The 13,047-nt window shown below is 37.7% G+C and overlaps 1 protein-coding gene across 1 annotated transcript in view; it reads right to left on the reverse strand.

Moving 5' to 3' along the window:
• Positions 1 to 13,047, reverse strand: part of LOC145983623 (nuclear receptor binding SET domain protein-like) — a 282,177-nt gene that overhangs the window by 132,381 nt on the left and 136,749 nt on the right. Inside the window, exons 5-6 of the mRNA XM_083116686.1 lie at positions 11,394 to 11,550; positions 3,464 to 3,614 (exon numbers count right to left, since the gene is read on the reverse strand). Coding sequence (XP_082972812.1) covers positions 3,464 to 3,614; positions 11,394 to 11,550 — 308 coding nt within the window. The remainder of the gene's footprint in view (positions 1 to 3,463; positions 3,615 to 11,393; positions 11,551 to 13,047) is intronic.

Consider the following 13,047-nt stretch of genomic DNA (forward strand, 5'->3'; position numbering starts at 1 on the left):
GTCCTTTCAATAATTAATTTCTTCTTGCCACACAATCAATAACAAAGTATAAAGTTGTGACTCAGTGAAATACTATTCGTGGCACTCGTTTGGCAGAAAAAGAAAAAAAATACTTTGACCAAACCGGATCTAGGATTTCTGCATACAAAGCTGGCATTTTACCAACATGGACAAAAGCTGCAGTGATGAAACCAAGATATTTGGGTAATCTCCTCACAAGATTCGATCTTTACCTGTCCAGCTCCAAACTTTTGATGTCACTTCTCTCTAATTACATTCATTTGAAAGCAATATGCTTCCTGGAATTGTTACTGTATGCTGTGCACACATTGCTGACAGAATATAACTAAAGGTTGTTTGTGTTAATTAATGAAGACAATTGGAAGTCATGCTTTGTGGAAGTTTAGTGTTTCCAATCCTAAAATGATAATGTGCTCCTTCTTCCGTCAACATAGCAGATTCTGCTCTGTGACGGCGAATCTTATTAGCCAACAGCGAATATATTATTATATATTTAAACAATTTATTTCATGAAGAAGAGTCAGGAATCTATGAAGACATTGATTCAGCCCATTCTGATTTTGCGAGCATTGTTTTCCAACTTTTGAGTTCAATGACATGCTAGAAAAGCAGCATGCATACGTAAGAGAAAGAAACGAAAGTGATTCTGAAGTCACGTCATTTGGATGTTATTGCTTTGATTGTTTATTTTCTCCATTCCACATCTTGAATCTCAATTTGATTAGATTTTTGTTATCTAACATCACTTTTCTTCCACTCTTGGCTAATTGAGATGATGAGGATAAATGATGATGTGAGAAAATTGATGAAGGCACACTCGAAATGAATACCAATGCCCAGGCTGGAATTCGAGCCCAGGTCCCCTGGGTGAATGTCAACATTGCTGTTACGTAATGCTAGGGGAAGGGGGTAATGGAATCACCATCCACTCCCATCTGATTTCAAACAATTATGAGTTTCTCCCCAAGTAAGGGAATTGAGGCAGTTGTGTTTTAGATTAGTAAAGGGATTCGGAGTGTTTTGAAATTTTTTTCTTCTTCTTTTCAGAAAGTTTCCCGTCTTTCTTACGTGAAATTCTACACTGCAATGCATTAATAATTACAATGTAAAGCTTTCCTGTAACCGTTTTCTTTCACTCAGAAAGTCAAACAACTCCCTGCATGTGGTGAAAAATTTTAGTGGTAAGCACCACTGCTGGGATGCTGTTTTCCGAACATTTACTTCAGCTGTACTGCCAGACACATCGCCTACGAAGCTGCACTTGAACTCAAATGAATGTGCCACTTTATCTGAACATAATATAATGGTCAAATCTTGAGTAAAAGGTAATTGATCTAATTGCCCATTATTAAGAATTAGTTACAATACATAATATTAAAATAAAGATATCTAGCAAATGCTTTACCCAAAGCGATCTTGCTCAACCACCAGTTTTCGCCCGAATCCTGATTTTAAACGCATTCATATGGAGAATAACAGGAAAAGAGGAACTTCTAAACTACTGGACAGAATTGGATGAGATTTTAAACAGCGGACAAGCACATCATGAAAGTACAGATTCCAGAATTTCAGCATAATCAGAACTGAACTACAGGAGTAATAAATTATTAAAGATCCAACACTGGATACAATGCAAGAGGGCATCCCCATAGAGAGAGGCCTTGCTGGACATGCGAGACACAATAGTGGAGGAGTTAGCCTAATCTCTGCATGAGGGGCTGCTAGCAGAGGTCAAGGAACAGCATTAGCACAGACCAGGATAGGAGGACAACGGTCAAAGCACCAAAAACAATAAATAGGCACCTAAACACAGAGGCTAGAGTGACACCACGTTCAAATCTAGAATAAAAGAGATGTTTGGAGATAGCCAGAACACAGTTTTGCCAAGAATCGACACCGGAGTGTGAGCTACGCGCGACCTAGCTCCAAATCGCGATCAGACCCATGGTCTGGACTTGTCTTTTTAACACGAGTGATTGTTTAAAGCCATGGAGTAGAGCAAAGTAGACCCAGGGGGTCATTTCTCCTCGCTGTCAACACATCCGTGTACATACGTTTTGTTATGTGAGAATAACACCAGACACGTCCACCTGTGTCAATCGTCCGGAACAATGCCCTAAGTCAGTAGAAGTTAATAACAATTGATAGCAAAGTTAAGTTAATACTGAAGTGCATAACAGTCAATACCAAAGTTAATAACATTTAATATCTACGTGTGACCATGTGAAACCGCGAATGGCTCATTACGTATGTTCATCTCAACGCCTAAGCCGTGTATCTGTACGTATGAGGGACAGCGAAGGACTGCCCTACAACTGTGCTAGATTTTGTATGGAGTCGACAGTGTATGAGTACCGTCATGGACGTGCCAACGAAGTGAACATGTGAAGCCAGCATCCGATGATGCTATATGGAACTGCTGAGTCATCCACTTTCGCCGACCAGGATAACCGCGAAGTACAACACCGAAGTGTGGACAATTTCCAAAACTGTAGGACCACTTTGACCTTATCCAGGTCAGAGGGAATGTAGTGAAGGTAAGATCCAACCATGTGTGTGTGTGTGTGTGTGTGTGTGAGAGAGAGAGAGATGACACCAATCTACCGCGAATCTGCGTAAGTCATTGCACAACTTAACTCAGTGCTATGGCATAACTAGGCATCCTTATTCCGGCGGACAAAATCAACGTTATAGAACAAAGTATATGTTAACAGCCAAACAATAGTTAATTGAAATATATTTGTACCTCCAGAAACGATAAAAGGGTTCACACAAAGAACAATTGATCGCATTTCACTTAAAACCCTAAACAGTAAATTATAAAAGGCAATGTAACCAAGAAATCATATGAGGATCGTCAAAGTATTAATTAATTTAACATTTGTAATTGTAATATTGTCCCAATATGCCATGGAATGTGTGTATGAATGAACGATAGAGTGAAAGAGGGCATGATTTACTGTTTATTTATCTGTGTTTTAATATATGTGTATATTCTGAATCACCTTAGTACTATGTCACGTCATTTCAGGTGTTTGAAAACAAATCCTCCTAGGTTTATTCTTAGTAGCTCAGATTGTAGGCACTTATCCTGACCGTTTTATAATTCAGCTAATGGTGTAATTAGAGTGACAGGTGTGTCACGGTAAGTGATTCTATGTTGTTTTGTTGTTTAATTTTGATTGAAAAGAGTCGTCTAACAAGAAGTGTACATATTAATTAACCATGGAGATTTGAATACAGTATTTGCAATTAAGATTATATTGAGGTAATACATATTCACATTTTATGAACTTAAACAAAAAGTAACAACCATGCATACCATAATGAAAATGAGTATTCAAGTTTTCATGTTAATAGTCATTGGCCACTATGCTCTTGCAGAATATTTCCTGACTTTGTCTATTGCAACATAGAAATAAGGACATTTAAATAAACATACCTTTTTTGTGTACGAAAATGTTCGACCTCTGTTCATCCACTGACCATCACGAGTTCCAAAGAATTCAACTGCAAAGTCTCCCTGCTGATGAGGAATTTTGGTAAGGTGGCTTGGGACAGCAAGTGATGGAATTATCATAGCTGGCCACCAACTGTTGTAAATTAAATAAGTAAAAAATGTTAATATATGTGCAGGAATTAAAAAATACTGCATTACAGTACATGTAAAAACCTCTCTAAGATGCATATTTTTCCAAACAAAAGACCATGCCCTATTCACAGCTTTTTCCATAAAAAACATTTGCATGCTGGTAACTTCATTAGAATAACACAGCCTTGCCTTTTGTTTGCAAATATGTCTGTTGTTGTGTGCCCCACATATAGCTGTTAAAGGAAAGGAATTTTACAATCCTACTCAGGGACGTCGGAACCAGAGTCATGTGGTAAAAATGAGACTATATTTTTTTCCAACTTATGTTTCATTTTGAAAAATAAATGGAAAACATTTTTGCACTAATTAAATGGACATGAATTGAAGTTGTCAATACCAGCAAGATGTACATGATACAAAGATTCATGTGCAGATTAGAATCGCAGCCATGTCTCCGCAAATCAACAGTAAGGTAGGATTATCCCCCTAGGAATTCGCAGCTTTTTCCAGTTTTTCTTTGTATCTACCAGGTTATGTACGTACAGGTGCAGTCGGTGTGAAACAATAAACCCAGTGTACCCCGATGGGAAGGGGTGGGGGCAGAGAACAGCTTAATTTTAGATCTCTTTCCTTTTTCATCTACAACTACATTGCATGGATGTAGAGATTCAGAACCAGGGGGGCAGATGGAGATTGAACCTTCTAGATAAAAGTTGAAGGTGGAAAAAATTTGAGATGACCTGGTGGTCTAGTTGGTCTGATTGACATACGAAGAGCCAGGTTCGATTCCCCAGGGTGGGTGATCTAAGGTTGGAATTTCTCCAGCCTTGTCCCTGCATAAAGCAGCTCTGGGGCTTGCCCAGCCTCAAATTAAGGTCCCTGGGGTGGGGGGGGGGTAAAGGTGGTCGGAGCATGGTGTTGATCACATTACCCCCAAAATAGCAGAGATCGAGAATGTGTGAGGCCTTACTTGCAATACCAGGTACCTAGCTGCGATGATAATTACAGATCAAAATATCTAATTTTAAAGCAGTTGTGGTGGCATGGTCCTCTCCAACCAAGCACTATATTTGAAAGTCTCTGTTGCAAAACTTAGCCTAGCAAATGCTCTAAAATTACTGTATTTTGTTTTATTTTTACGCTATCTTGAAACACATCTACTTATTTAGCAAATTCCACAACAGTCAACTTATCTAGTGGTTACATGAATTTCAGTTTGAAACCTATATATTTGCTGCATTTATTGTTGTCACAAAATTGGTGAAGACTCAATTTCTTCTCTCATCCCTCCTAATCCACATACTGTATTAAATATTGGCCTCTAATGTTTTCATTAAAAGCTTTTAGCGGGAGTTATGTGATAACATTTTCTCATATTTCCGTTTCTTATTCCACTAGAACGTCTAGACAAAATAAGTATAACATGTAAGACAAATATAATGAACTTGCAATGAATTCTTTGTTTTTATAACAATTATTTTATTGTTTTCTAATAATGCAAGAGCAAGTAAACTATTATATATCTGCATCACTAATTGTATGTTACGACACTTATAAAAATGTGTCATACAAGACAATCTATAAGGTAAAGTGCCCAAATACCGTCCCCTAAGCCAAATCTGCAATTCTGAAAATTTGTTTAAAATTAAAAATAATTCAACAACTGATTGAAAGAACTCAATTCCATACCTACTAGTGCTGCTGGTGTGATTCTACTAAATAAATATTTCTTAACCAAAAAAAAGTAAATAATCAAAGGAACACAAATTTTGATTTTTCAAAAAAGGTGTCCTAATTCCGTTCCCCCTTTCCAGTTATTATCTACTCATTTATTTTATAGGAAATTTGATTAAAGCAGTGTTAAAATCTCTTGTAAAAAAATTATTGAGATGAAAACGTGTTTATACATTTTTATACTTAAGTTACATATTTTTACACATCCAGACAAAAATCGCAAACAGAGGTTTTGACTTTTGTTGAAGATGAACACAACTCGTGGCACCACTGGAAGCATTTCAAACAGTTTGCCCATTTCTCTCCTTGCTTGTCTTGGGAAAAATGCTTTCACAAATAGGACATGCTGCATCTTCGCTTGAATTATCCTCTTCATCGGTGGACACCAGTGGAACTTGTGTTTCATCCTCAGAGTCACTTGAACTTTGAGTCATATTTAATTGTTTTCTTTTTGGGAGATTTTGTCAATGTTGTTCCAAGCTGATCTTCAATGACGACATGTTTCTTAGCCTTTGATTGGGATTGTTTCTTCTGGTGCTTTTCCGCCAATTGTTTATTTTCCATAGAGGCTTTTAGAGACATCTTATGTGGACTTCCTGTTACCAAGAATGAAGTTCCGGCTCAAGAAGATGTGGAAGGCTGGATTATTGGAACTTCCTGGATGTCTCTTGGACTGACCACTTAAGGTGGAGCTGGAGCACTCTGGTTGTCATCATTCCCTCCATTGTCAGGCAACTTTGGCTCTTCAAGTTGTCTAGTTATCAAGTCATGCTCTTGAAAGACATCTGGATCAAACGGATGAATTCCAGTTTTCGTAAATCCATTGACTGCAGTTTCAAGAGTAGCAGCACGATGGTACGCTTCACAGAACAAACTGGATACTTGTAGTTTTCTCACAATTCTGTTTGGGTTAGAGGCCAGCCATTGCTCTATAGCATTTGCATATAGAGATTTCAGAGGAAACATAAATGCTACATCCAAAGGCTGTAGCTTGTCTGTTGAGTGAGGAGGAAAAGCACGTGCCCCCTCGGACCACCTGCTGGCGCCACCCCTTGATGTCATTCTTAAATTTGTTATTTTCTTCATAGAACTTTGAGTTAAATATATACTTTTTATTAATTAGCATTAATTTTCTTTTCAAGAATAAAGCATAGAAGTGTTAAACACATTATAAAAAGGTCAGACGTATTTGAGAATCTCAAGGGGGACAGATTTAGGACTCCAGTTATAACAACAATGGCGACTGCTCCTGACCAAATGACTACAACTGCATGCCTGTGACAACTGGAACTCAATATTAAAGTATTAATCTATAACACTGCACAACACGAAATTTGTCCTTTAGATGAAAATGTGTGATAGTAATGTATTTGAGAATCACAAGAACGAATCTGCAATTTGTTTCCATGTATCACGTAGAATTTAGCCAAAACACAAAATTTGAAAGTTACAGAAGAAATGTAAGGTACATTAGCTGAAAGTGTGTTTCTCCTGTGTTACAAAGAATGAATGCTCAAAATTATACATTGGTATGACAGGATAAGATGTATGCAAGAAGGTTACATGAAATACTGTTGCTTCCTCGGTGAGTGGGACAGTCAGGACAGAGATAATCATTATCTCCGTAAGCACAGGCATCAAGAATATATCATGAGATCTAATTGAAAAGCCCCAAAATGTGGGATGTGGCAATGAGAGAGAAGTTATTTTAATATAATCAATCAATCTTCGTCAAAGCACTAGGCCGAGAAGGCCAAGCTTTCAGGTACGTCTGGATGAAATTCCCACACTTAAGTGAGGCAAAGGTTAAGGAAGGTGTGTTTGTTGGCACACAGATTAGAGCCGTTTGATTCTACACTTTCTGACCCAGCAAATGCAGCATGACAGGCATGCAAGTTGGTGTGTTTTAGTTTCCTGGGTAATGTCAAAGCACACAAATATGAATCACTGTTCATGACATGGTGCACTGATTCCATATCATGGGATGCCACATGTACTTCAAATTACACTTTTTGGACTCACATGTGGACTTTTTCCCGAAAAACCTAAGAGCAGTCAGTGATGAACATGGGGAAAGGTTCCACCAGGACATTGCTGTGTTTGAGAAGTGGTTGGAACAGCAGTATGCTTGCTGACTATTGTTGGTCTATAATCATGGAGATCCCTACACATATGTAGAAGCGTAAATGCTCCACAACGTCATGTTTGTAGGTATTGTTACTGTGCTTTCTTACTGTACAGTGTATTGTAATATGCCATTCACACATGCATCAGGTGGCTGTCCAATGAAAATGATGCATGATAGAAGCATACGGTTCTCACACTTCAATTTTGTATCTTTGCATTAGTCCAAATCACATGATTTCATCTAAAGAACAGAAAATGTCTTCAAATGTGTTGTGCAGTGAAATCACTAAATGATGAAAACTTACCGCAAGGCGTCAATATAAATGTTTCAAGTTGATTTCACACTGTAGCAAGCTTTCAGACAAACTATTTGTGAAAAATTAAAGTGTGAATGAACAGAACGAAGCAACTACGTCACTGCCAGTAGGCAACCGAATGGTTCTGAAGATTTTCCTGCTGCTCTCGCAAGATGGCAACACTTTCCATGGAAGTTAAAGAGGCGGGCGAATTTTGGGCAGGGGACAGATTTTGGGCACTTTACCTTATCATTGAGAGTTGAAGCAGGCTACTCAACACAATCTGTGTTGACCTGCAATGTTGTTACACCCTTTGATGAATTGAAACCATTTTTTCTTTATTGACAAGAATAATATAAGGGCATAATCACTAACTTCATAAAAATTGGAAGGAATAGAATTTTTAAATTACAATATGAAGTGAGTCACAGTTTAATGAATCATTAATTACCGCTCTTATGAATAAAACCTTAAAAAAACTGGTGACAAGTTTTAAATTATTCTTTGGCCACATTAAACATTTGTGGGCCATTGAGATGGTTCTTCATTTGTACATTTTGCCTGCCAAAAAACAAGCACTTTTTCTCCTCAAACGAGCACCTGGTGCTTCCAAATCGCATATCACTGATATATGTTCTATTTTTAAACCTTAAACATTAAGCTGGACCACCACGTATTTTCTTAAATGCCAGGTAAATCCATTTTTGGACCAAGCAGTGTCATCACATAGTATGTGACCTCTGGAACATGCTGTGACTCAGGTAATGTTTGGAGATTATTTTTATTTCTACATGAGCCTTGAAGTATGTCATTAGTAATTAGTGAACAGTCATTTGATTGTGGCTATATTTTAGTAGAGTGTACTAGATACACTGTGTATTTTTTTTTTTTTTTTTAAAAAAATTGATTTTCAGAACATTTGTTTCTCCAGGCATTCCTTTCCTGTTAGCTGACAAAGCTTGGTCTTTCCATTTCTTGAAAGAGTGCTATTGGAGGGGGGGAGGTGAAGGGATGTGGGGGAGGAGAGATATGGAGGGAGTGCAAGAAAGTCATATTTCTGTGATTGCAATAGATATATTAACAAACCCATATATTTCCATGGTCCTTAATTTCCAGCAGATTGGAGGGGGGAGCGAGACTGAGTGACTCAAGTGCAGAGTGGGGCTGGGGGGACTAAGTGAGTGGTTATTTTTACCATATGACAGTGCAATTTTTGCAACAAGAGAGTAACACTTATCAGGCAACATACAGATACTATTTTGAACACTCACTTCACAGTGTTGCCTAGGGCCAGGTGAATTCAAAATATAATTTTTAAAAACTAAGTCCCTTCACTTTCTCCTTCTTCTACTTGATAAAGAAATATTGTTTCCTTTTACTGAAAGCTTAAGGCGAAGAGGGACAATTACGCACCAGGCATGCATTTATTCCAATATCGTTGGAATGAGCAATGCTACTAAAAAGATCTCCGCCAGAAATGAAGAGTATGAATTTCTCCCCATGTGGCAAGTGGAAGCGGTTTCCTAAGTTGATTATTAAGCCTTATACGATATTTGAAAAATATGATGAATTAGTATTTATCGAATCCCATGTATTCCTTATGGGACATCAACTTCAACTTCAAGTTACGGCTCATCAAATGGGAGTTTCCACTTTTCATACTGCTATGACATAGTTCAACGTGTCCTTTTTCCGTCCATGTACTTTTCTACGTCATCGGATGTTTGATATTCCCGAGAGAACGAATAAAATAATGGTCCCATAAGCCTAGTGCATTTCTCCTTGCCTCCTACGGCCATCCTGGCAGTGTTGCCAAACCTGATGAGCATAATAGAGCTAAATTTCACCATTAATATAGCTAAAGAGGACTTTCAAGGAGCTAGATTAACTTAACAAAGGCTGCATAAAGTGCCTACTAAGGTAATTTTAGTTGTCAGAGGGGTGGGGGTGCTGCTATTACCGTTAGCTTTACAGTGATGGCAATTTATTCTTAGTTTTCACCGCCTAGATTTGGCGGCATCACCCATCTCATTAATCCAATGATGTTAATATAAAATCGAAAATAAAGGGTTCCCGGATAACAAAATTGTCATCTTCATCTTAGCCACAGCGCTATATATAAAAATACATGGGGAGGAAAGAAGAGGTGGGTGACGCAGCCTATAGCTAGCACGTCACGTGCAAAATGTACACTCATGGCAAAGGTTGGTATTTATGGGCCGGAGACAGTGGTGGCATCATAGTGGGGCAGAGGGCGGGTGCCACAGTTCACAGTCAAACGAGTGCACGAAGGAGCCAGATCTGGCTCCAAAAGAGCGAAGTTGGCAACAGTGATCAGCAGCTGCCCCAGCGAGAAAGACCTAGGGGAAATTGTCCCTCTTCGCCTTAAGGTGTAACATGTACTGAACAAAATGAGTTATGATTAGTAACTCTAGAATTCATAGTCTCTGAGATATAAATTTTATCCTAGTAGAATTAATATGTTAGAATATAAAGAAATATTTGGAGACGACTAAGTGATAACAAAAATTTCAATTTCTTTACAGTAATCTTAATCAATCATTGTGTGAAAAACAAAATAAAACCCAATTATGTCATTTTTGGGGAGGCTGTTGCATGAACAACCTGAAAGAGGCCACGCAAGTTGGTTTTTTTTTAATCCAAGCAAAATGCACTATCCTGTTGAAAACTTCTACTCTCTAGACATGTTGCTGCTATCTGTAAATTTTTAACAATTAAAGATGTGTATAAAGTACAGATGAAAATTTAAAAAGTACATGGTAAGGTATGAACTACCAAATTACACATATCAATAATATTTTTAGTGCAATAATAACAGTAAACAAATAAAAAACCCAGCCATCCTTATATATTTGGTAAACACACATGAAATCATAAGAAAAAATACTACAAAAACAATGCTATCGGATAAATTTAACATAAAAAAAGTAAAATTTTGTTGACCTGCATAATCTAATCTTTATTCGAAAATTAATTTAATCAAAATTTCAATGTGATTTTTTATTTTTTTGATTTGATTTAGTTTATTTTACTTCGCGTTTTGTGCCTCTTGGCTAATTTGCGAAGATGAGTATGAGTGATGAAATGATGAAATTGATGAATGGACATTCACAAACAACCAAGCCTGACCGGGATTCGAACCTAGGACCCTTGGCGTCGCAGCGCAATGTGCTAACCACTCGGCCACAGGGTCGGGCAAAATTTCAATGTGAAAAGTCATGGTATTTATTTATATACAGGGTAATAAAAAACAAATGGTTCACAAAGAAACGATACCTGTGATTGCTGTAACGAATGTAAATTCACAATTATCAATATAATATGAAACAATTTGTGGTGTGAATTCACTTCACATTTGATTTAGTACAAATCATACTCCATCCTTTAATATTCAAGTGACAATCTGTGAATGTGCGCATGTACAATTCTCAACACATATGGACTGTAATTAATAACATTGATATGGATTACATTATCTCTTGATCATGAGCAATATCTCTTGATACACAAATACTAAAATATCAGTATCACTTCTATCCTTATCAAAGCATTAACATATCATAACAATGTTGTTCTAAGGAAGAAAAATGCGTGGGACATACTTGAAATGTGAAAGCTTTGTCCAGACCAATTCACCACACATCAGGGATCTACCAGACTGACAATCTTGGCAGAGGAAACTTCCTTCTGGGTGGCTGATCCCAATACACTCTGCATGGTATGCAGCTGGACATGTCTGACAGTTGATTAAGAAACCACCTGGAAGAAAGTAATGGAAGTATTAGATTACTAGTATTACGCCTTCAGAAAGAACAATACGAATATCTGTAGAATCAATTATCAATCATAAACACCCAGTGACATTGAAACCAGTGGGGCAGGGAGACTACATCTTTCTCAACTTACCACTGGTTTTGAAAAAACACTGGAAAGATAATGTTGTGGTAGTTAATGAATGTGGACTAAAGTTTCAGCTAAAAGCAACAAGTATGTGATATGAAGAATCATATGCGCATGTCGTCAAATAAAATCCTGTGTTCCCTGCTGATGCTGTGTTCCACAAGGCCTGACTTTTCCAGTTGGAATAATCAGATATTACACTGATGTTCATTCTGATTATTCCAACTGGAAAAGTCAGGCCTTGCGGAACACAGCATCACTGAGGGACACAGGATTTTATTTGCAGACACCAAAATAATAGCCAAATGTGCCAGTTACTGAGACCAATGGGTAAAGGAAGCCATAGAAATTTCACGGGAAAGCACCAATCTCAACAGGAATGTGGGACTCTAGCTCAGTCATGCCTGGAACCCACTCCTTCATAAAAACAAGACAACAAGAACACCAGGATCCAGAGCAAGCCAATAAGAAGACAGAGTCTAAACTCGGCCACATTATAGTCATGTATATTAACCTACACTGGTCTCCAATCTTACATTCTCTGAATATGAGAGCAACATGTGACCTCAAAACATTGGAAGCTAACTCAAATTTAACCTGGCTAGTAACCCGAGAACACCTGTTCGAATCACGTCGCCAGGAAAGCAACAATTCCTATAATTTTCTTGTAAAAGTATATACTTGTAGCACTATACTGTGTGTGTGAAAATCCCAGAAAAAAAATTTCAATTCACATAGGCCTAGGAGCCAACCTCTGTGGCAGAATGGTTAACACAGCATGCTTTGATGATAGGGGTCATGGGTTCAAATCCTGGTCTGGAAATGAGTGTTTTTTGCGAGTGTCCCATCAACAATTTCATATCATCACTCATCTTCCATTGTCGCGATTGGCCAAACATGGCAGAAAAGTGACATAAAATAAAATAATATCAATCAATCAATCTCAAATAGGCTTAGGAAAAGCAGGCTTAGGATATTCACATCATCTTTAATATTGTTACTGCAAATAATCAATGTGATTTTGTTATCATCATTGCCACTGTATTTAAAACATCAGACATAAATTTATATTTAAATTTATGGCATACTACAGATGCACTTGGTTTTCTTTGAATTGTTGTGTGGACAAGTCATCAGCAAGTGATCAGGCAGAACACTGCTTAAGCAACATTACGACATGCCCACGGCCCATAAACTGGAGAAACCCCAGCCCCTCAAAGCAGTTTATTCTGTAGTTGCAGGTTACTCAAGTTTTGGGCAAATTGATCACAACATTCGTATTTGCACAATATTTGTAAAAGTGACCTTCACAGAAGCAGCTCCAACCAAACTACATATGAATCTGAAACTTTGAAG

This window comes from Lepisma saccharinum, chromosome 2 (assembly GCF_977018435.1).
Source record: "Lepisma saccharinum chromosome 2, izLepSacc3.1, whole genome shotgun sequence".
NCBI classification, from domain to species: Eukaryota; Metazoa; Arthropoda; class Insecta; order Zygentoma; family Lepismatidae; genus Lepisma; species Lepisma saccharinum.